A 26,319-nucleotide genomic window follows, 5' to 3' on the forward strand; every position below is an offset into this window, starting at 1 on the left:
ACATATTTGATATAAATCCTGAAATTATCAGAGTAATTTCTTACATTTGCGCTGAACTGCATTCCATTATACAAATATGGTTGAACCGTACTGGCACAGTCCAATGACGTCAATGACGTTGCGCTCAAAGGATTTATTACCAACACTGAACTAACTTTTATGGCGCTTAATCCACTGCGTATAGACGTCCGAATGCCACTTCAAACGTTGATATTGCATGATGAACATTTACTTGCAGTTCATAGATGGTATGAAAAAGATTTAACTAAACTGTCTTTCGCTTTCTTGGTAAACCGCAAAATTCATAAACGCCCCCAAGTATCTACCGGGGGCGTTATAATAATAATAATAATAATAATAATAATAATAATAATAATAATAATAATAATAATAATAATAATAACAGAAATGTTTTTGAAGCACCTTTTTTCTCTCTTGGCAATCGAAGGCATTCTTATATCGTCTTTGCAGAAGCATTTAATAGGATCCTCATGATATTTTTTTCTGAAAGACTGATTAGAAAAATAGCTTATTAGGAGTTTAAGTTTTTTGGGTGATGAAAAATATGGCTGTGCATATATCTTTACCTAAATATATCTGCATTAAAAGACGACAAGAATGAAGGAATTACACAAATCAATCGGTCGATTTTTAAATTATTTTTTCTAAAATACTGCTTTAATAATTTCCCTTTCGGATGGTACGCACGTGCGCACGTCGGTATCGCCGATTTTATCTTACCCTGCAAGTTCCGGGGAATGCTGTTTGTCTTGTGTTTCATCATAAATAATTAAATATAAGTTCCTGCAGTGGAGGTTTGCTTAATGAAGGACATCTCAATCGTTCATTAATTATTGAAAGCCAATCGGATTTTGCAACACTTCGAAAGACTGTAGTTACCATAGTCTTGAAGTATTAGTGTGTGTTTGCAGTAGTTAATTTGAAAATTTAGATTTTCAGGAAATAATGAAAATTGTCCCATTTCAACGACCAATCGAGACATTGCGAAATTTGATTTTTGAAACCGAAATGAGTTTTTCAGGTGTTTCACAAACTGTTGTCGTTGTTTCTCTTGTTGGGTGTCGATGTTGACCCAACTTGTAATTCGTTAAAAAAATTCTACATTGCTCTACATTAAAAAATGCAAATGCAGATTCTGCCATTAAAATGATATTATGGTACTTGTACGTTTCTTATTGATTCGTGCATGACACTAACTCCCAGCACACATTGAAAACTTAAAACCGAAACCATCTTTTTTAAAGTTTTCAATGTGTGCTGAGAGTAAAAGTCATATTCAACATGACTCGACCAACGACAATTTTTTTAAAAATTATTTTGCGTTATTATGTAAGATTTTGTGATGCAAATTTTCAGTAAACATCTGAACGCATTAAGAGGGCAACGTTTACCATACAAAACCTAAGGAAGACGATTCAGCTATATGTGTAACAACGAATGGACATTAATGCTGCTTTTGACGATATTGGTGATGAAACAGAAAGTGAGGGTGACGATTCACTTGCTAATATAGATACTCGTAACACTGACACAACACTTTGTGCTGACCAAAGTTTTGACAAGTGTGATTCAGATATCAATTGACATGATAATATAAAACGCGCTGGCATAGAAGGGATATATGAAAATACTTGGAGAGTTGTAACTACTGATGACGAGACTGACTCCATTATTCAGTCATTGGTTGACACATTTTATTTGTCGTTTAATGTTGATTTAATGTTTACCTGCTCAACTTCTTAATGTTTATTAATTAATCTTTATTTGAAATTAGGCACATTGTTGTAAACCAAATCACTTATGATTCATGGAGATTTGAAAAGAAGTTTCCCAATAAAAAAATAATGAAAAATAAGAATACAGCAAACAAACTACAAAATCGTTTCCAGTAAAATAGTACATTATAATTGTTAAAAAAACCTTCAAAATTAAGCAAGCCAATGTGTATAGAATCGATCATTACATTCATTTATTTTAATGCCGCGTAAAGAGCGTGTACCATACAAGGTACCACGACCAGAACCCAGACCGGTATCTTTATACAGTTCTTGGTAAATTCATGGATTCTGTAAAACACAACAACACATTTTATATCCTTTAACACACTTTGAAGTTTCTTTTTTTGTGAACACATAATGACAGATGTTGTTTACCTTATACTGGTAAATAATTTATTTCAAATGATTTGGTCATCACTATTTTTTATCCAAAAATCTTTGCCTATGTTGTCCACTGCAGACGACTTTTCCACTAAAATAAAGACAATAGTTACTTTCTGTCTCAACCGAATACAATTTCAAGTATGGTAGTCCGTATTCAACTTAAGTGAAATACGGCCGTATTCCACTCCAATCATGTCACGTAATAACAAGTATCATGGCGCGTTTTTTTTTTTAAATGACGTCATAAGGTATGTTATGATAAAATGATTATTGCTACTGAGTTTCGATCAGGATGTTATATTCGACTCTCGTGGATGTTTCTCAGATTTTAAATTCCCTATGCTAGCGGCTCTTGAAAATCTACTTGAGTCGAATACGACCCTCCAAATTAAAACGCAATAGTAATATCTCTATTTTATTATTCAATGCGAGCGACAATGTCAATAAGCATTTCAATTGCGATGTTAATGAGGATTAATATAATACTTAATCACCAACAATTATTTGTTATAACTTGAAATATTCCATTGGAAAATAGATTGGTGTTATTTTTGACGAGTGTTTACGCACAAATATTTTTTTTTGTACTGATGATTATACTTTGATAGTTATGTTCCCAATAATGTTAACAAAGAATTCGCCTACATATTTGATATTTGGAGGGAAAACTAAACATTTGTTACGTACATGATGCATTTATCCTTACTTATACTCCTAACAACAATACATATTGTTACCCAAACCTTCATCACAGTTCTTTCACTTGTATAATAGTGTTTCACTCTGCCCATAATATCATCTCGACGTGGGCTAAATACGGTTCTGCGCACTAATAGTAGTCATACGCGCAAGAAGCTATCATGGGTGCAAGAAGCCGTCATGTGAGTTAGTAACCGTCATGTGAGCTAAAAGTCGACCTGTGTGCGAGAAACCATTCTGAGTGCTAGAAGCCGTCACGTGAGCTAGAAGAAGATCTGTGTACGAGAAGCCATACTGAGTGCTAGAATCCATCCTGTATGCTAGAAGCTGTCCTGAGTGTAAGAATCCATCCTAAGTGCTAGAAGCCAACCTAAGTACTAAAAGCCGTCCTGATTGCTAGAAGCCAAAATATTTGCTAGAAGCCGAAATGTGTGCTAGAAGCCGTACTGAGTGCTAGAATCCGTCCTGAGTATTATGTGTGATTGAAGCCGTACTGAGTGATTGAAGCCGTCCTGATTGCTAGAAGCCAAAATGTTTGCTAGAAGCCGAAATGTGTGCTAGAAGCCGTACTGAGTGCTAGAAACCGTCCTGAGTATTATGTGTGATTGAAGCCGTACTGAGTGATTGAAGCCGTTATGACTGCTTAAAACCGGCTTGAGTGTTTTGTGTGCTAGATGCCGTCCTGTGCCCTAGAAGCAGTCATGTATACTAGAAATAGTATGCTACAGCTTACGTTCAAATTTATATCAGTATCTGTATCTACACAGAACCTTTTTCACAAAATGGCGTACACATGTAAAAATGATTTAAACGACTGGATAGAATCGGTATCATCACAAGTCACATTGGAAAACCCCTTGTCGAAGGAAGCAGGAAATGGCCGAGAGTAAATCGCTTCGGTCGTCATAACCATTATAGGAGATGTGAAAGATTAGGCGTTAAAAGGCGACTTGAGGGCGCTTCTTTGAACATGCGCCGTCCACAAACTGTTTTGAACGAAGTAATAAACGGTAGGGTTTGAAGGTCCTTCCAAAACATTTCTGTCAAGTCTAAAATGGTGTATTTAGGAGTCTTGAGCACTTAAGTGGGGGATGACTGAATCCCCTGGTTATTACTATACATGTGCGTATTCATCCTTTTCGTTTTGTCGCTTTTACTGTAATTAAAATTGCAATTGTCGATACTCAATAAAGCGTGACTATGATAACTTCTGTTTCCTATACAGTGCGGTACTTGTAAATGTAGATCAATGGGTAAGAGACGCCTACGTAATCAGTAATGATGTCGGCATCATCATCAACAGTATTTGCATTATTTTCGACCGATTTGTTGCTGTTTTGTTTACTCTTGCAAATGATTTAATTAAATATTGTCATTCAAAATCAGCGTTGTTCCATTTGGCATTTATAAAAAAAACAGTACAGTTATATATATGTAAACAGTTGTATGATTATGTACAACACTACTCACTGAACATCGCAAGAATGCCTAACTTTTCATAAATGGACTCTCACATACTTCACATTCACGACATTGGTGGCCTTTGCTAAAACATCTTTCAAATATTGTAGCATTACACATTTATAGATATGTCCTTAAACACATTTTAGAGGAGGCATGTACTTTACTTTCTTTCGTGAAAAGATTTCAAACATAACTTGCAGACCGCCTTATAACAGAATGCTGTTTTTAAGCCTAAACTCATTCGATTTGTGAAAGCGTTATTAACGCTTTTTGGCAAAATCGAGAATTATAAGCGCATGTTTCAAAATATGTTACCAAAAGAGCTCTTGTTTAAACTTGTGATGATTATGATATGTATTTTTACAAGCATTTAATCGATGTATGAGCTTCCAAAACGTGACTGGGTTTCTTAATCACAGGTCAATACTTCAAATAGAAGTTTTTTTCAGTTTTGAATGCTTTAGATGTGCAAAATGATAATCAAAACGTATCTTGCGAAAAGCAGTTATAATGCGCAATTCTTCCTGAAAATTTACAGATTAAAACGCTAACGTTTATATCATTCACTTTTTGATACTAAATAGACTGATAAAATATGAAAATCTAATGGCCATCGTACATCTAAACTGGCATTAAAGGCTATTGCCTTAATAAGCCAGAGCACCAACTATCGCAAAATGCACACGTCCTCTTTTTATTATACCACGTTTGGTGAGAAGTGGTTGTATGTTAAGCCAAATGAATAGAGTTGACCGAGATATTCTGTCAATACACACTCTGACCAAATTTGGTGATGACTTTTAAAGCAATGGCTTCTTAAGTACTTGATATGATGGACCGATTTGATAGACTGGAGAGTTTTTTTAAAGGTGCTATATAACTGTCTGTAGACTTAAGCGATATGGCTGGTTGTCGAACCTTTTTTTTTCATCGGACAAGATACCTGGCGACGCCCGTTCGCCGGCACGCACGTACCACGCAGGTGAAATTATAATACGTCCCGTTCTATGAACGGGTGTATAATTATTTTCTAATAACATTCGCCGTTGGTTTTATGACTCAACATGGATTCCATTTCGCCCTGTTTTGAAATCGATTTATAATTGGTATACTTTTTCGTGCCATTTTTTTTATTCCTTTGTATGTTATTTTACGATTTAAATAAACCATAATGTACACCAGACATATTTGCCCTACTGTTACAGCAGATATAGGTACTAGCTTAGTCATATATTATATGGTTGAAAATCAACCTACAATCATTCTATTCTCAACTACGAATCACTTTCGATATAGGCTTGTAACTTGGAAACGTAAAGAACGGCCATGGGTCATGATATGAATAAAATCAACTCTGTTATACAGAAACGTAGTCATACAAATGTGCAACATATTTAACTTGCTCATGCCATAACAAAACTATAAAACAAATAGGGTTAGGTCGGTCACAGATCGCTCGGCTGCGTTACATGGCATCAGACAAACGTTACAATAATTCAGTAAAGATCTAATCTAATTCGTAAAATGAAATAATCTTTATTTAGGAACATATCTGAGTGCGTTGAACCGTAGGCAGTAATTAAGGCGAAAAGTTGAGAAAATGAAAACTAAACTTATCGCCATTTTTATACTGACTTAAGAATATTTACGTCACAACTCAGATTCTGTAATGAAACAGGCACTAGATTCAGAACAAGCAATGTAGTGCCAACCTATTGCTATTCTATGCTGTTTATTTTAAGGCAGGTCAATGCCATATTCCATAAATAGAACACAATACCTGGCCCTGAAACCGTTTCACTTAAACTATATATTTTAATAGACGTTAACACTCTGAAAAAAGAAGACAATCAATATGTAAGCATCATTGCGTTTTCTACAGATTTCGGATAAGTTACGACCAATATCAAAAGATATGTTAATGTCATTTGATAATAATAAGACAAGGAAATACAAATAAGACAGCAAAAACACTGTACAAAACCATAAATTGGATGTGATTGATTCATTTATGAACAATTGATAACAAATACAACGTCATTGCTTCCAACTCAATTTAAAAAATAAACTGATACTGATAATTTCAGATAGGTATTTAATGCTAAAAGAAATAAAGATTCATAGCACATTAATTGAATTTCTATCTGGTAGAACATTTATGTTATATTTCCGATCACATTTCAAAAATTATTTGGATTTGAACGCATTTTGAATGCAACTAAAGCAAAATCATCAAATCGAGTACGTGTTCTTCACTAAGAACTATAACCACCCGGTTTTCAATACAAATTACATCATTTCAATCGTTTCCTGATGTGGTTCACATAACACTCTCATTAGAATGCAACAACTGAACGACGAATAATTAATGAACGTTGAGTTGATGTTTTTAACCATTTCACCCAATTGGTTGGCTTATTCGATTGTAGTGTACACTTTTAATGAATTGTTGCAGTATTCCGTAACGAGAAGTTTGCTCTGTTGCGGACAGTAGTGGGCAAAGAGCGGGTTTTTTATCCCCTCCTTCTTCCCCATCAGTTGTGTCATCTGACCGGTGGACATGTGAAGGCTCATAATGGTGCTACTACCATAACCACAGATTAACAGTTGATTCCCGACTGACATGATACTTCTTGGTCCTTTATAGCGTGTCCATTCATATCCAGCACCGCTACCTTTCGGTTGAAGGATACTATCAACGTATCTTCATGGAAAGCAATACCTCGGCAGTCAATATCCACTTTGATACGGTCACCAAGGGAGAGTTGTCCTTCAGTCTTTAGGAACTGAATACCTTTAGTAAGCATTGTAACAGCCACCTTGTCCCCGGGAAGATGACAAATGCCCCATGGAACACCCGGTACACTGATCTGGGACACAATGTTGCTGGTCTGGAGGTCCACCAACTTAACTGTGTTATTGTATAAGTCCGCTAGCAGCATTCTGGACTCGGACAGGTGGAGCATGCTTGCTAAGTAACAGGTTGTGTAAGCAGTTGCAGATTTGACTCGGATGCCCACAGCTAGTGTAAAGCGTAGTCTTGTCATGTCCGGAATGGCCTGCATCACTGTATTGAAATATTTGTAGAAAATGAAATATTTGTGTTACTCTTGCACGCTATCAAAGTACAAGTTTAAACTTTAGCATATAGCAATACGGGGTTTTATCACAATGTCATATTAATTAACATCATGTAATACATGTTTAATATTTCGCTACGAAACTGAAATTATTAAGACAAAGGTTTGTTTTAATGTGTGCTAATTGTCTGTTGAAGAAATCACAGCGCGCTAAATATTAGAGTAACTTGAGGTAAACATATCTCAAAAGACAAATTATTCATAGCACATAATAGGAATGTGCATGTCATTAAATAATGATGTTCAGTTACTCAGTGGTTTATGACTGTCAGTACCTGTATGATTGGAAGACGCCATGTTTTCCCTTGGGCCATCCCCCTGAACTGTACGTCCTACTATGACATGATTACTGTCTGCAGTGATTAAATAAATAATGTTTAATGGTTTGGCAAAAACAGCATTGACGAATTGATTGAGTTGTTAAGATAACCGATGGACAAATAAGCTTTCACCAAGTCATTGGTTCTTAAGATATATTTTTCGGCCTGCTGACCCATGCAATTTTGGAACAGTTTGAACGGGCATTGCTAGTTGATTACTTATGTATAAAATAATAAGCGAATTAAAATGAAGTTTTTGCAGAATGTAATTGTGTTCATTACATTAATTGAAATCAAGCGTGAATTGACCTATTTGGCAATCAAGTCAAAAAAGATTGTTTGTCATTATTGTTTCAGTTAAAATTTTACATATTCCTTATCCTCTCATTAAGCTTTTTCAATTGATACCAAAATATTATGGGTCACTGTTCATTAAAATTTCACATTAAAATTATTCAGTGGCTACCTTAAAAGTTATGGTTTTTCATATGCCTACGATAACTTGATACATGATAAGTTCATGCACTTGTAGTTTCTTAAAATACGGGATTTTGTACATCTCGTAATGAACATTAATGTTTTTATTGTAAAGATTGGATAATAGAATATGAAACTATTTCATATATAATTACCGATACTATCTTCTACTTAGACAATCCTGTATTAAACGTAATTGCAATCTGTTTTTTTTGGTTCAGAAAACTACTGTCTTTATCAGAAAGAATCGAGATTATGAATAATATGAAAATAGTTTTGTATTACGCAATTTAATTATAAAACATGCAGCGTAATTGTATGTGAAGGTTTGTTGATTTTGCTCATTGCATTTTTTAACAAACTTTCTATAACACATCGATAGTGAATAGTATTAATTTAAGGCATACCTTTCATTCTATTTTAATCACTTTACAATTATTTGATATATATGAAGACACGTCCAATAAAAGTAATTCATTCATTTAATTGAACTATTGCAAACACCTTTTGTGAAACAGAATATAGTAGACAGTTTATTAAGACATTTATAAATTTATTTATACGATGTACTTAGGCATAATAAACTGCCTGTTATGTTCTGTTTCATCAAAGGTGTTTACAAACGTTTAATTAAATAAATATTCAGATATACCTGATGCGGATGCGATCTTGTGTGGTTCAGTCATAATGTGTTCTAAAGTACCAAGCCCTGTGGCAGATGCAATAAGACGCTCTGTGGCTGGATCCTTTCTGAACTCGTAGTGGTGAATTACATTGTTCTTTTTAATGTCGGCAAGGTCATTCTGCAGACCCTCTAAAGGCTTCTTAGCTTTTTTGGTCTCTATAAACAACTGTATCACGTTATTTTCTTGGGCTTCAAGTGTAACATTTATTTCTGCTAGCTTGGACTTAAGGTTATCATATTTCGGTTTCAGGGACCCCAGTAATTCTTCATCCATGTTTTTCGTCTCTTCGATAAGCTTTAATAGTGCTTGTTCTCTTTCTTCAAAATACTTGTTAACTTCCTCTCGATATCTTCTCAGCTTGTTAATCTCATTTTTACAAAGTTTTGCTACAGCTTCAACGTTTTTCTCCACATCAGACGCGCATGAATCAATATCTTCAAATAAGCAAGCAATGGTTTTTATGATATCTCCATATTCGTGACCATCTTTGAAGGCCTTAGATACATCTGATATGACATCAACATGACAAGTTCGATGATTATGCACTACGCAATGTCCACAATTCAGGGTGTGATGGGTTGGGCAAAAGTATTTGATGATCTCTGTGTGATGGATGTCACGAAGCTCTGTACATTTATATTCATCTTCTATAATTACACTGATAGATGTAAGCATATTGGATTTGTCAAGAAGGGCATGAGATCTAGACATCTTCTGTTTTCTATGGAGACTTGCGCATTTTGAGCAGAAGAACTCCTTGCAGACGGTACAGTATGCCTCCGCAGGGAGGATTTCATCATCTTGTTCACAGGGCTGGCAGTAGGTTGTGTCTGCTGTAGATGGTCCTGCTTGCAATTTCTTCCCCGGAACCTCCATTTTCCTAGTATTTAAGAAAAAAAAATGTAAAATTATATAAAATATCGTATGCATTTGTAAACACTTATCATGTTATAAAGTGTACGATATACATTTTGTATTCTGTTTTTAATAAATGCATTTCAGGATATATCTAGGATTGTGCGTTAGTACTATTGTAACAACTAAAACATCTCATGGCCTTTACCAAAATTTAAAAGAAATACATTTCTGATCAATACGAGTACAATTTTTATTTTCGTATACACACTACTTTTTTTAAAAAGGAACGCATTGAGAAGGCTGAGCTTATCCGTGCCGTAGCAATAGTGGGGTTAAAAATTATTGGCTTATATGCACGCTTTGTATTGAATTCAGTCCCACACAACATGGAACAAAACATTCATTTCTCCCACTGCCATCAGATTTGTTTAATAACTCCGGTTGTAAGGGCAGTAACTATTACATAATTATGAAGTTTATGTTAATTTTTTATGAAGTTTATATTAATTTTAATTTTCAAAATTATTATCTTATATATCATGATTGTACTCACATGCTAGTTCTAACATATAAGTAAACTTAATATTTTACGTCAGGATATATACCGTATTTAAATGTCAAAGAATTAATACAAAATCGAAACAAGATCAATACATTTTCAGGAAAGTATATATATAGTTTACAAAGATAGTTAAATATCCACGACTTTAAACTGTAGAATGTCAATAATACAAACAAAGTCAGGAAACATTATCATACTTAAACGAAATTTCATTTTACTTCAGGATATATGCTGTTTTTAAATGTCAAAGAATGAAATAAAAATCGAAACTAGATTAACTCATTTTGCAGCAAAGGATAAATAGTATACAATTTGAAAGATAGTTAAATATCCAAGCTTTTGAACTGTAGAATGTAAATGATACAAACAAACATAATCATACTTCAACAAAATAAAATAAATATAAAAATGATTGTTATGATTCAAAATGAATTCAACCTTTAATCCAAGTTTAAGGGTGAACAGAAAGTAGATAATACATATCACAAAAGGAGATAAATATCATCAGGAATTAGGTCAAGCTTTGTAAGGTTCCACTTAATTGTACGGGTATTGCATTTGTTTACATTGAATGTAGATCACTTTTAATAGAAACGATGATATGTAATAGGTTCGGTTGATCATCCATCTATCCATGCTTAGGCACTTATAAAATATATCCAGAAATAGGTTAAAAAAAACAAATTCTATTCATTCCCACCACTGGGACACACTGAAAGATTTTTGCTTAAAAGAGGAATCTTTCTTTATTTTGTGTTTATTATCCATGAAAACAAAAAAGCAACCACATGACTTTACATGTTAGCGTTCATGTGTTTCCTTGCTAAAGTTCAGCGTGATTGCAATGATTCGGTAGTGTTTATTCATTTTCCTTTATAAGTAGAGTGACAAGAAGGCTTAGCTTTACCGTGCTATTACTATTGAGGGGTTTGAATTATTCATTTATTCATACGCTAGTTATTAAATTCTGTACAAGACAACAATGTGCAGAAACATTTACTTACCATTACATAATATAACTATTACATGATATAGTTTTATTGTTTTCAAAGTTATAATCTTACAGTGTGAATTGTACTCATTTGTTAGTTCTATCATTTATTTACACTAAACATATACCTGTTTTGAAACGTTATTGAATGAATTTAAAATCGAAACTAGATCAAATCATTTTGAGAAAAGTACGTATAGTTACATAGATAATACACAGGCCTTTGAAAAACTAACGTGAATTATACAACCAAACTAAGGAAGCATAATTATACTTTAATGTAATATATAATATATATATATATCATGTCAAATTTGAATGCAATGATAAAAATATTTTCTAACCTTTACTCCAAGATTTACATACAGGAAGTAAACAATAATTATCACAAAGGAAGATAAACATTGCCAGAAATTAGGTCCGGCTTATATATATATATTGTAACCTTACTAAGCCGGACCTAATTTCTGGCAATGTTTATCTCCCTTTGTGATAATTATTGAGATGATATATATATATATATATATATATATATATCAATTGGACACATACTGAAATATCGAAAGCAAGTTTTGAAACTAAATTATATTGTTTTGCATACGCTTGAAGTTTGGTCCAAAAAGGAATATTCCATTACTTTGTGTATATCATCCTTTGACACAAAAAGGCAGGCACATGACTGTATATGTGGCTGTAGAAATGAATGCTTGCGAAATATAAGCGCGATCGCGATGTTTCGGTAGTGTTTATCTGCAAAGGTCAGAGTTAGATAATGTTAGTGATCGATACGGACTAACTTTCGACTGTGAAAATATGAAGAATGTGAACGTTATAACCACACTGAGAGCATGATCTCTGTTAGACCGTATAAAGCCTATTCCGCACGAAGCTTACGGGTGAGTTGGATGCTTGACCTGTGAGCATTATGCTTGTGACAAGGTAAGCTTTGTGCGAAGAAAATGTATTAAAAAACTATTCAATCCACACTTAAATGATGATATTCTCCATAATATTTTCTTTACTGTGGTTTATAGAGATTAAGCAGTGGAATAAAATTGATATTTCACTGTTTCAAACATTAAAAATATCAATTTGATATGTGGCACATTTTCAACAACGCCATATCCAAAATAACGTTACGTGCGCTTGTTAATTGGAACGTGTAAATAATTCCAATCTAAGGCACATTATAAAATCAAATCAAATCAATATTTAATTTGTTTCTGTGAAAGATAGCAATATGTTTATGGCTACACCACTCGTGAAATACAAATTTTGGTGCTCGCTCGGTAAAATATATTATGATCTTACACTGAAACAAATAATTATCCTATATATATATATTGCTCAGTTGAAAGGTAAATATTCAAAACTTATTCAGGAAACCAACCCCTTTCAAACGATACAATTATTGTGTGGGATCATCATTATCATCATCATCATCGTCGTTGTTGACGTCATCATCATTATCATCATCATCATCATCATCATCATCATCATCATCATCATCATCATCATCATCATCAACAACAACAACAACAACAACAACAACAACAACAACCATAACAACAACAACAACAACAGTATTTGCATAATTATTTACCCATTATTGCTTTTTTGTTTTATTTTGCAAATGACTTGTACTAAAATGAATATAATCACTCAAATTCAGTGTTGTTTTATTTTCGAAGGTTACAGTCACCTTTCTTTCAAAAGAATAATAGAGTAATATATGTAAGCAGTTTTATGATTATGTACAAACACTACTTACTGAACACCTTAAGATTTGTCACTTTCATAACTGGACTCTCACAGACTTCAAACTCACGACATCTGTGGCCTTTGATAAAACATCTTTCAAATATTGTAGCATCATACATTCATTTTATAGAAACGTTCTTACATTAGTTTTAGAGATGTCAAACAGCTACTTGCATATACTCCTTATAACAAAATGCTGTTGTTTTAAGATTAAACCCATTTGATTTTTGAAAGCGTTCGAAACGCTTTCGGCAAAGCTGAGCATTTGAGGCGCATGTTTTAATAATTTTTACTAACAGAGCTCTTGTTTGAACTTGTGATGATTTTTGTGTTTATTGTAAAGATCATTTGATCAATGTTTGACCCTCCGGAACGTGATTGGGCACCTTTATCTTATATCAGTCCTTCAAATAGAAGTATTTCAATATTGAACCCTTTAAATGTGCAAAATGATAGATTAACTTAATATGGTTAAGGCGAAAAGCAATTCCAGTGTTATATTGAAGGGCTATTCTACCTGAAATTAACCTGGAGAAGAGCAGTTACAGTGATATATGTTGCGCTTTTCTTCCGAAAATGAACCTGTCGAAGAGCAGTTACAATGTAATATGTTGCGCTATTCTACCAAAAATGAACCTGCCGAAGAGCAGTTACAATGTAATATTTTGCGCTATTCTATCTGAAATGAACCTGTCGAAGATTAGTTACAATGTAATATGTTGCAATATTTTACCTGAAAGTTCACAGATTTACATACTACTATTTGTATTATACATTTTTTGATACTAATAAGACTGCTTTAATATGAAGAAAAAAAAGGCTATAATGCATCTCAACTGAACTCAACAGTTATTGCCATAATAAGCTTGAGCAGCAACTATCGCACTATACGCCCCTCCTCTTTTTGACACCAAGTTAAGTGACAGAGAGAACCCTCTTTATGCAGTTTTTGCCAATTCACGGGAGGCCATTTCTCTGGAGTGACAGACGCAACAAGGCTGGTTATCAAACCTGAGCGAATAATACACACTATGACCGAATTTGGTGACGATTAGACAAAGTTTTCTAAGGTTATTGATAGGACAAAAACGATTTCGAGCTTTTTTTGTAAGTAAAGGGTCATAACTCTCGAGTGATAAAACGATTTGGCTGGTTATTGAATTTGCCCGAGATATAACGCCAAATCACATTCTGACCAAACGTGGTTATGATTGGACAGAGGATTCTAAATTATATGATCAGACAAGACCGAATTTCTTTAATTAAAGGGTGATACCTCTTGAGATACCCAATCATTATGGCTGTTTTCCTCATTGTCCAGGATGTGATCTGCATACACACTCTGATCAAATTTGGTAATGATAAGACAAATGCTTCTGAAGTTATTGATCGGAAAAGACCGATTTTAGGCGATATCTATAATTAAAGGGCGATATATAACAGTTGTGGGACTAATGCGATATGACTGGTTATCGAACTTGTCCGATATATTATGCAGATTTGGTCATGATTGGACAAAGGCTTCTAAATGTATTGATCGAAAAAGACCGATTTTATGCAGTTCCTATAATTTATGGGCGACATAGAACTGTCGAGTGACTAAAGCAATACGGATAGTTATCGAATTTGTCCGAGATATTATGCCGATTCTGACCAACTTTGGTAATAATTAGACAAAGGCTTCTTAACAAATTGATCGAACAAAACACTGGACGCCGACCGCCGGCAGTTACGCGCGTACAGCGCATTTGAAGCAATAATGCGTCCCTTTTAATGAACTGGTGAATACAAACGAATTTTCTTCTAACATTTGCCGTTGGTTTTATGACTCAGCATGGCTTATATTTCGCCCTGTTTTTAAATCCATAATAATTAATAAACGTTTTGGTTCCATTTCCCTATTATTACTTTATTTAAATAAACCATAATGTACACGGGACATATTATGCCCAGCGAATATTTGCTTTGCAGCAGAATAAGTCACTAACTTAGTCATATATTTGTATTGGTGGAAAATCAACCTTCAAACTACGACAAAACATCGATTTAGGCTTGTAACTCGGAAACGTAGAGTATGGCAAATATTTAGAGCATGAATACAGTCGACTCTGTTATACAGAGACGTATTCATACAAATGGGCAAAACATTTAACTCGATCATACCATAACAAATCTAGGAAACAAAACGGTCAGCGCGGTCACAAATCGCTCACCAGAGTTTCATAGAATCGGACCAACGTAACAAAGATTCAGTTAATATCTAAGTCGATCATAATCGTTTACTGAAATGATATCATCTTTATTTTGCAACAAATCTCTTAGTGTTGAACTATAGCCAGTATTTAAAGAGAATAGCCGAGGAAATGAAAACTAAACTTATCGCCATTTTTATGCTGACAACAGAATATTTATATCACGAAATGAAACAGACACTAGATTTAGTACAAACAATGTCGTGCCAAATTATCGCAGTTCTATGTTGTTTATATTAAAGCAGGTCAATGGCATAACACAATACCCGACCCAGGTTCCTGTTTCATTTAAACTTTTAATTTTGATATTCGTGTATGTTAAAACCCTAAAAAAAGAAAATCAATATGATAGTATCTGCAGTGTTATCCTACAGATTAAAGATCTTTACAACCAATATCAAACGAGACGTTCATGACATGTGAGAACAATAAGACAAGGAAAATACAAAAATGACAGCGAAAACATTGTATTAAACAATATATTCAATGCGAATGATACGTTTATGGATGATTTTTGACAAATACAATACAATTGATTCAAACACATTTTAGAATAACTAATATACTGATAAAAATTATTTCAGGTAGGTAATGGCAGCTTAAGGACGTACGTACATTGTACATCAAAAAACATTTCTTCATGGCAGAATATCAATGCTTAATTTTCGAAGTCATTTCAATTTCTTTTTATTAATTTGTATGCACTTTAAATGCAAATAAAGCAAAATCATCAAATAATATTGAGTACATGTTCTTTAATTGAGTCGTGGTAAGAAAAAGGTTGATGAACGAATACATTTACACGTAATTGAATGAAGCATTCCAAATAATCACATCGTACTCATATCTCGAATTCGTTTCCGGAAAGAGGTCAATTAAACAAAATATCATTAAAATAATTTCCTGACGTGGTTCACGTAACACTTATGTTTCGAACCATTTCACGCCATTGACTAGCATTATTACATTGTATTGTAAACTTTTGCTGAACAGTTTCCCTGTTCCGTGACAAGAATCTTTCTATGTTGCGGAAGGTAGTAGACAGAAAGTGGATTTCGTATCCCCTCCTTCTGCCCCATCAGTTGTGTCATCTGACCAGTGGACAAATCAAGAATTAAAATGGTGCTACTTTCACAACCACATATTAATAGCTGGTCCCCGAAAGCCGTGATACATCTTGGGCATTTCAATGCAGAGTCCTGGAACGTCGTGATGATGTTTAAGTTCATGTCAAGCTTTGTGATTGTGTTCCTGCTCTTGTCTGATACGTAGATGAAAGCAGTCGCACCTTCACACACCACTGTTAAGTAGAGAGGCAATTTGAATAGTTCATTTCCACTGTCATCCCCATATATTTGTCTTATGGCATGCCCATTCATATTCAGTACCGCTACCTTTCCATTACAGAAGGACACTATCAACCTATCTTCATGGTAAGCAATAGCTCGACAGCCATCATCCACTTTGATACGGTCACCAAGAGCGAGTTGTCCTCGAGTCTCAATGATCTGAATACTCTTATTTATCGTAGTAACAGCAACCCTGTCCCCGGGAAGATGACATATGTCCCATGGTTGACCTGGTACACTGATCTGGGAGACCAGGCTGTTGGTCTGCATGTCTACCACCTTGACTTTGCTGTTGTAAAAGTCAGCCATCAGCAGTCTGGACCCGGCAAGGTGGAGCATGTTAGACAGGTAGCAGCCCATAATATCAGTTGGAGACTTCATTGGGATGTCCGATGCTGATGTAAACCGTAATACAGTCAAGTCTACAGTGGCGTTACCCACTGAAAAGAATTGGTTAAAGTAAATTGAATATCTGTGATACAATAACTTTAATATAGGGCAACGTTTCAAAGTATAAATTTCAACGTTAGCATATAGCATTATGGCTTTTAATAACTATGCCACATAATAATAAACATCATGTCATACAATTTCCATATTTCGTTACAATTTTGAAAATATTTCAACTGAATTTTGTTTTAATATATGCTCATTGAAAAAATACAGCGCTAAGTAATACAAAAATATAAAAAAAGTAAACATATCTCATACGACACAATATACATAGCAAAAAAATAAAAATATGTAGGTTATAAAACAAGGATGTTCATTTACTCAGATGGTTTATGACTATCAGTACCTGTAGGTTCGGAAGTTGCCATGGTTTCTCTTGGGCCATCTCCCTGAACTGTTTGTCCTACTATGTCATGGTTACTGTCTGCTGTGATTAAAAAACAGAGCTGTCATAACCTTTTGGTATTAGGGGCGTTGTTTGCAGTTTGTAGGAATTGTACTTCTTGTTTTCCATAAGTAATGTTTAAAAGTTCAGCGAAAAATGCACGACGAATTAATAAAGTTGTTTAGATAGCCGATGTACAAAAAAACTTTCACAAAGTCATTGTTACTAAAGTTATGTTTGTTTTTCCTGCTGTCCCATGCAATTTTGGTACAGTTTGAACGGGCATTGCTAGTGTATTACGTATATATTAAATGAATCAGCGAATTTAAATGAAGTTTTTGCAGATTGTAGCTGTGTTCATTTCCTTAATTGAAATTAAGCTTGAATTGACCTATTCGGCAATTTTTTTTTAAAGTAAAAAAAGCTTGATTGTAATTATTGTTTGACTTAAAAACTTACATATTCTTTCTCCTCTCATTAGAAATTCATGTAATTGAACATTGGCTACCTTAAAATATATGGTTATGCATATGCCTATGAAAACATAATAAATGTACTTGATAATTTTATGTTTCTTAAGATATGGGCTTTTGTACATATCGTAATGAACGTTATTGTTTATGCTGTAAAGACATGGTAATAGAATGTGAAAACGTTTTTCAAATGAGGTTGTCAATATCATCTTGCAATCTGTTTATAGGTTAAGTAAACTATTGTCATCGGATAGGAACGAGATAATGAATATAATGAACAACTTTTGCATAATATTATATAATTTTAAAACATTCAACGTAATTTTATTTGAAGTTATCTTGATTTTGCTCACCGCCTTTGTTAAGAAATTTATAATAATACTATAACACATCTTTAGTAAATAGTATTAGGTCATGCCTATTATTCCATTAAATTCACTACACTATTAGTTGATTTCTATAGACACTTGCAATGAAAGTATCTATAGAAATGAATGTATTTAAACAAGGTATTATTGAACAAGTCTTAATAAACTGTTTCTTATGTCCTGTTTCACCAAAGGTGTTTACAATAGTGCAATTAAATAAATACTCATATATACCTGATACAGTTATGTTTTCAGTCATAATGATTTTTAATGTCCCAATGCCAGTGTCAGATGCAATAAGACGCTCTGTGGCTGGATCCTTTCTGAATTCGAAATGGTGAATTACGTTTTTCTTGTTAATGTCAGCAAGCTCATTCTGCAGACCCTCTAATAGTTTCTTGGCCCTTTTGGTCTCGATGAACAACTGTATCATATTGGTTCCTTGTGCTTCAAGTGTGACATTTATTTCTTCCAGCTTGGACTTCAGGTTTGTATATTTCGGTTTCAGAGACCCTAATAGTTCCTCATTCGTGTTTTTCGTCTTCTCTATTAGCTTTAACAGTGCCTGTTCTCTTTCTTCAAAATACTTGTTAACTTCCTCTCGGTATTTTCTCAGCTTTTCGACTTCATTTTCACCTAACTTTGCTACAACGTCAACGTTTTTCTCCACAGCAGACGCGCATAAATCAATGTCTTCAAATAACCTGGCAATTGTTTTTATGACATCCCCATACTCTTGGTCATCTTTGAAGCCCTTGGATATATCTGATATGACATCAGCATGACACGATCGATGGTTCTGTACTGAACAGTGTCCACAAATCAGGTCCTGATGGGTTCTGCAAAAATATTTGATAGACTCTTTCGGATGGTTATCACAAGGCATTGTGCATTAATATTCAACTTCAAGGCCACCGGTAGACGTAGGCATATTTGATTTGTCAATAAGTAAATGTAATCTTGACATTTTCTGTTTCCTATGGACCCTTGCGCAGTTAGAGCAGAAGAACTCCTTGCAGACGGTACAGAAGAACTCAGCATGCTCACAGGGCTGGCAGTACGTTGTGTCTTCTGCAGATGTCCCTGCTTGCAGTTTCTTCCCTGGAACCTCCATAGCTCTGGTATCTTACGAGAAAAGAATGACAATTATATGATAGATTGTATAATTTTCTAATTAAACTCCGAATGAAACCTTGCATCAATGGTGTGTATTTTTTTCGCATATAACAAATTGCACGAATTAAGATTAACACGTAAATTGACTTATTCTAAATCCCGAAAAAGATAATATGATATTAAAAGCCCTACATAGTATTGTATAGCGCACTAGCCGATTCGGGGGGGGGTGAGCGAATCCGGCGCGGTTCTGAGGGAAGGACGCAAGTCAAAAGGTAACGCCCCCTCTGACGTCGATCCCTTGCTACGCGCCTGTAAAGTACGATATGCCTACAGTGTACCGGTTTTGATGAATAATATCAGGATTCGTATAACAATGTGCACCAGAATCTCGGTAACAACTAAGATATCGAACAACCTTCCCCAAAATTGATTGTAATACATTTCTAATCACATGCCGTAGATTAATAAGATATGTATCATATCGAATAGTGTTTTCTTTGTTTTTAATCTATACATTATGTCATATATAGAACCGGTAAGAAAAAGTTAGATGCTTAACCGTGGTATGACTATCGTTGGAATACATCGATCCGAGATGCCAAGATAAGCTCCGCCCCCTTAGATATTGTTACTACGCGCCCCAAGCGTAAATTCAAAATAGCGGCTCTCGCTGCTACGAAAGCATCAGAATCCGATTCTCTTGCGAAGATTCCGGACAATATATCAATTAAATATTTACCAGATCAAGCCAAATTATCGGGAAAGGTGTTAGAAAAGGGATTAAATTACTTCTTACAAGGTTATATTCATGACATAAAAGTTTTGGAAGAGGAAAGTATCTGCCATGCAACCGCGAGATGCCCAGGCCTTCAATGAGAACAAACGACAAGCCTCATATGTTAAGTGTCGATGTGGAGAGGGATTCCATACGATATACGTATTGCTCATGAAAGGCAGGGTATGTGGATTTCCAATTGTATTTAATTTTAATTTTATTATACTAGTAGTTTTATTCTTAAATATACATTGTGTATTATAAGCAATTTTTGATCGCCATGTCTTTTACATTTCAAGCCGTGATACGGAATGCGAAAAAATTTTTGCAAGTCGTCGAGTAGAGAAAGAAGTAATATACTGTATGTTGTAATGCATGTACTGTATGTTTTAATTTATTGGTTTTCATATTTCTAGTTACTGCCTCGTTTTAGACATTTAACATCTGGAAAGTCAAATGATACTTCACGGGTCAGTGTAGGATAAACACATGCCAATTTCACAGCATGATATCATGCTTTTGTTTTGATAACTTCTGTCAACAATCTCTGTGTTCATTGTTTATAGATTGAACGGTCATTGTTCACACGTGGTTGGCTTAATTAAGTCACTTCAGGAACTCAAGTTGCACAACTTCACCCATGTTCCTGATCAACAAAGTTACACAAGTATTCCCCAACAATGGAATGTGCCAAAGGGATCAAAGATCAAGCCAGTTCCAGTGAACCAAGTCATAGTAGCACAGCCGGAAAAGGAGACCTGTCCTTTGCCGGATAGATCCACAGACCAAGTTTACAAATTTGAATTTTAATTAAATAAATGAACTACAAACACACAATTCACTTTACAATGCTTTATTCCAAACATGAATAAACTAACAGTTATTCAATTATATCAAAGAAGCAGAAATAAAATCATATGATTTCTGTATAATATTTAAACAAATTTTAACTCTTGCTTCTTTCAGCAGAACTATATCGACATTTAAAGTTTGTTTATAATCCCACCAGTTGCTTTAAAATCTGAATTTCACAACACTTTGATGAAAGTGCAAACTGTAATTCTTCAACTTGGACTTCTTTTTGTGACAACTGTTCTTTTAGGGAAGCATTCTGAGCGGTAAGTGCAAACATATCCAAAGGTGATGTCCCTGAAAATAAATGCATAATAAATTTTACATTTAAGACCAGATGTTTAAAACTGACTCCTACCATTTCTCAAGAGTGTGGGAATACCTCTGTTTTAAATGCAGCACCTATTGATTTACCGAAAGAGTTCACACCATTAAATTACCACACAACCTCTGAAGACCCAAGTAAAACAGAACTGACAACAAGATCACAGGCATTGTTAGAGTGTTGGTTTCACTTACATGGACATTCGGTCTGTGTTTCTACTCCTGTTACAGTGCCTGCAGGATCCTGGACCAGCTTTTCTCTGAAAGATATTGTTGTAATGTTGATATATTTATATGCAAATTTACACAAAAAAAACTGTAGAATTTCCGTGTAATAATGTTCTCTTCAGTTCTTTTGAGTGTTCTATTCTGTAACATACAAAATACTTGTATTAAAATATATGCAACTATTATGCTGTTGTTTTGTATTGAAAAAGGAACAGTGGCATTTTAAAAATGAGTAGAAGTCTACAAAATAATACAATCTCAGTTTTGCAATTTATTCTACATGGTACATGTTATTCAAGTCTTTCGCGCACTCCATAAAGATAAATAAAACTCTAACGTACAGGCATGTGATATCTTGTATTAAATGCATACACTTGCATTTTGTGTATAAATGCTGCCATAAGATTCCTTTCCAAGTGATCGCTTTGTGGGGTGTTTTTTTGAAGATGTTATTCTCCAGCCATCAGCTGATAATGGGTCAGGATACTCTTTAGATGGTCCATTTCCTCCATGAAAGTGCTTAAATCTGCATAATAGTAAGATATAATTAGTGTGACAAGACTCCACAATGCCAGTCAGTAACATATTATACAATAAAACAGTAGTTTAAACTTGACACATTCATGATGGAAACTGTTTAAGGTTTCAACTAGCATGATCATGGAGGTCAATATTTAGGACACAATAAAGTAAACAAAATAAACATTTGCAGTATTCAGAATTATAATTGAAATGATTTTATTTTGATCATTTTACGATAAAACCAAATTTTAATTTACTAACCTTCGAGCAGACATCTTCGTGCTGGTTTATCCTGTTAACATTCAGTTTCTCGTGTAGCCGTACACAGCATTTGCACTTCTCAATGACGGATTATGGGTCGGAAATCGTTTAAATCGGCCTCCATTTAGTCCCTCCGGATACCGTTCATCCGCATAACATATTCCCCATCCGTATCGTTTAACCATATTCACAAATAAGTCTTAAAACTTCAATAAAATGTCCGGTTGTAAACAGTTATCGTTGCTCTGTGTGGGGGTAAAGATGGCGGACGGGACTCGGTTAACAATTTGCAGCTTTCTCATTGGTCAATAATGATTAGTTTGATTGACAGGTCGGATCGATGTATAAAGTACAACGCTATTCACTTATACGCACGCTAGTTACTGAATATTGTTCTTGACAACATGGAACAAAACAGCCACATTTTCTTTCATTAACGCGAATTGTAACTACGATATTCATGATAAATATTGAAATGATTTATCATTCAAGAAAACAATTTTGATTTTTAAGTTTAATATAGCAATTATATGTTATACCTTTGAATTGTTTAGATTGTTTTTAAACTGCAGTGTATGAATTCTAAATCGAAAGTTCATCATCTTATTTTCAGAAAATTATATAGTGACATAGATAATGGTCTACTTTTTAACACTGATATATACAAGATACAACCCGAACACACTTTAGAAACAATTTCGATATTTTAATATTGCAGTTTTATATCAGAACAATCAATATTTTAGTCAAAGCTGTATTTAAATTTTAAATTGAATGAATTCAAAATCGAAAGTACATCAAATCATTTTCAGAACAGTATATATAGCGACATAGATAATGTCCTATTATTAGTCGAAACAAGATATAGAATTAAGAACTAGAAAGTATGGTTCAATTCACCTTTCAACACTGATATATACAAGATGAAACCCTAAAATACAATTTGAATAAATACATAATTAAACGTTTGATTAAATATGAATTCTTACCTTTCCTCCAAGTTTAAGGGTAAAGAGGAAGTGAACGATCAATATCAAACAGGGAGATAAACATTGTCAGAAATTATCGCAGGTAGTTAAGGTTATACTCAACTGATATAGACAAGATATATTACTGTACTGATATAACCTGTGTAAAAAGGGTAAATTACACCGATTCATAAGTACCTTCACATTGTTACATGCCTTATTTCTTTTAATGGAGAGATGATTTAAATACATGTTCAATAAGCCACATGGCCCGTGAGAAAAACAAAATACACGATTTAACATTTACAAATGACATAGCAAGTGGAGCACGTAAGGCTTATTTAAATTTTACGATATATTTTACAGGTAACAAAGGACATGATAAGAGACATCGTAATGCTTAAAGGTGCAGATCGATATCATATTCGGAGAAGGTGTTCATATACCTATATTACTACATACAGTGTCAACAAAGTGCAACATAGAAATCTTAGAAAAGTGAACTCTTTACACATTGTATATTTACACATTTCATCAACAAAAACGTCGATCTTCAATACATACAAATCAAAGGACAAATTTACCAATACATAAAATGAAATGTAAGACAACATATTATAACAAAAACAACAACAACAAAAAACAAAAATGAAAAAAAGTAAAAGTTCAATTCTCGCGTTCCAGTTTTGTACATTTGTATCACACAAACGTTGTTTAAAAATTCTGACAAAAATATTTGCATCACCAACACCCTGAGCTACCCAAACATAAAATCCTAATGATGAAAATAAATGTTGAAGTAATGGTACCCAAGGCACCTTATTCGGAAGCAAATCAGCATCAGTTTTTAAAACTTCGTAGACAATCTTACAATACTTCAGGTCGTCACTAGTTAGAATCTTTAGCCAGTACTTTACAATTCTAATATATATATTGTATGCTAAATCGACCGAGTACACCGTAAACAAAATCATTATGTGAACAGCGTTTTACCTGAAGAATGCGTTTGCAATACTACGTACGGATACGTTCGATAGTATTTGCCTTATGAAAACCCCAAACCTCGCTAGAGTAATTCAAAATAGGTACAATCAGCTTGTCAAAAAGGTCGAGTGTTTCACGCGCACGTTAGGAAAATTGTATAAATATTTATTAAGTTTAAAAATAGCTTTTTGTGCTTTGCCAGCTAGAGTTTCTTCTGTTTTACTAAAAGAACCACCCGAGGAAAAGACAACACCTAAATAAGAAAGAGTCCTGACTATTTCAAGAATTTCCCCATTGAATGAAAACTGTAGATTCCTTGGCAAAATGCCACTCTTTCTGAAAACAATTATATTGGTTTTCTGGACATTTATTTTGAGTTTCCATTTACGACAATACTAATATAAATTATCTAAACCGTTTTGCAAGCCTTCGGGCGAATCAGAAAAAACAACAATGTCGTCAGCGTATAATAAAATAAACATTTGTGTCTTGTCAATCTCGATACCATTAAAACCATTCAGTACTAGATGCTCTTCAATATCATTGAGAAACATTGAAAATAAGAAAGGAGAAAACGGTTCACCTTGACGAACGCATAAAAAGCAAGAAAACTCTTCGCTTAACTTGTTGTTGAACCTAACACGAGATTTGATACTTGAGTACATACTTTTAAGAATTGTCATCATTTTACCGCGAATGCCAAGTTTTATCAGTTTAGACCAAAGAATATTGCGTTCAACATAATAAAAGCTTTGCTAAAATCTATGAAACTACAATACAATTTTTTACCCTGATTGATCATATGTGTAATTATACCATGTAGAGCGAATATATTATCAGTAGTGCCCATTCCACTGCGAAAACCGGCATGAGCGACGATGTAAACATTGTAATTTTCAGCCCATGATGTCAATCTGTTATTAAGAATGCGGGTAAAAAGTTTCCCCAAAACACATAATAAAGTAATACCTCTGTAGTTTTCCGGGTTATGAATAGTTCCTTTCTTATGTAGTACCATTATATAACCGTCAGACCATGTTTCTGGAAAATGTCCAGTTTTGAAAATAACATTAAATAGTGAGTGTAAAAAAGGGTTTAACACGGTGTTTCCATGTATAAAATATTCATTTATATAATTATCTGGACCAGCACCTTTACTGAGTTTTATTTGTTTAATATCTTGATTTTTCTCTCCTATACTAATTTCAGCACCTAATTCCAAAAACATAACTTAAAATTCGTCCCGTACGAATCGTTCATTAAAATACATGATATCCTCATCAGCCTGGAAAAATGGATCGCCAGGATTGTTAACTGCTTTAAAATACAATTCAAAAGACGACAATGGTATGTCTATGGTACTTGCGCTGACTGTTTCAACATTTTCCAGTAAAGTTTAGCGTTATTATGTCTATATTGCTCTAAAGTGCTTGTTATGTTGGCGAGGTATGTTTTCTTACAGGATTGTATAGTACATTTGTATTCCGACCGAGCTTTAACAAGAAGCAGTCTATTTTAATTTAAAGGACAATTGCGATATTTGTTTAAAAATGTTAAAAATATGCTTCTTTTTGACATCACTCTTCAGTAAACCAAGGATTATTTCCAGGCTTTGTTTTATTTGAGTTGTTAGCATTATGGTATTTTCAAATGCATACTCAATTAACAATGATCAGATAAGGAATTTGGATCATGAACTGTAAATGAAGTAATGCAATCAAACATGGATTCCGAAACTAAAACATAATCCACTAAACTGCATCCTCTCGACCCTACAAAAGTAAATTTACCAATCCCCGCGTCCTCGCCACAATGAACACATGACAATGAATCGAAGCATGGTTATAACTTCTCAGACCAATGGC

General features: G+C 34.0%; 2 protein-coding genes and 1 long non-coding RNA gene across 4 annotated transcripts; all 3 read right to left on the reverse strand.

Annotated features, from left to right (window-relative positions):
• Nucleotides 1-6,503: 6,503 nt before the first annotated feature.
• LOC128239796 (E3 ubiquitin-protein ligase TRIM71-like) lies at nt 6,504-9,845 on the reverse strand. The gene is made up of 3 exons (XM_052956234.1): nt 8,936-9,845; nt 7,762-7,839; nt 6,504-7,413 (listed from the first exon to the last, which is right to left on the reverse strand). The coding sequence occupies exons 1-3, from the start codon at nt 9,843-9,845 to the stop codon at nt 6,947-6,949; spliced, it is 1,455 nt and encodes a 484-aa protein (XP_052812194.1). The 3' UTR covers nt 6,504-6,946.
• A 5,625-nt stretch (nt 9,846-15,470) lies between these two features.
• Nucleotides 15,471-23,529, reverse strand: LOC128226703 (uncharacterized; the record flags this gene model as incomplete). Its single annotated transcript, XM_052936691.1, has 6 exons — nt 15,471-17,182; nt 17,542-17,622; nt 18,656-19,260; nt 19,469-19,546; nt 19,730-19,849; nt 23,492-23,529. Coding segments are annotated over 6 exons (1,749 nt in total), but the record flags the coding sequence as incomplete, so codon positions are not given.
• On the reverse strand, nt 21,170-23,450 carry LOC128230182 (uncharacterized). Of its 2 annotated transcripts, XR_008260182.1 has the most exons (4): nt 22,503-23,450; nt 22,061-22,245; nt 21,687-21,751; nt 21,170-21,464 (listed from the first exon to the last, which is right to left on the reverse strand). It is a non-coding gene; the product is annotated as an uncharacterized LOC128230182 (long non-coding RNA). The 2 variants fall into 2 exon arrangements; XR_008260186.1 differs by having other exon boundaries at nt 22,061-23,450.
• Nucleotides 23,530-26,319: the final 2,790 nt, after the last annotated feature.

Source organism: Mya arenaria, chromosome 1 (genome assembly GCF_026914265.1).
Source record: "Mya arenaria isolate MELC-2E11 chromosome 1, ASM2691426v1".
In the NCBI taxonomy this organism is placed as follows: Eukaryota; Metazoa; Mollusca; class Bivalvia; order Myida; family Myidae; genus Mya; species Mya arenaria.

What these genes read in the sequence shown, in the direction of transcription:
- LOC128239796 (XM_052956234.1), bottom strand. Translation starts at nt 9,845, where the DNA reads ATGGAGGTTCCGGGGAAGAAATTGCAAGCAGGACCATCTACAGCAGAC. An exon ending in CAAGATCGCATCCGCATCAG is followed by an intron (nt 7,840 to 8,935) that starts GTATATCTGAAT and finishes TAATCACTGCAG; the next exon opens with ACAGTAATCATGTCATAGTA. An exon ending in GGCGTCTTCCAATCATACAG is followed by an intron (nt 7,414 to 7,761) that starts GTACTGACAGTC and finishes ATTTCAATACAG; the next exon opens with TGATGCAGGCCATTCCGGAC.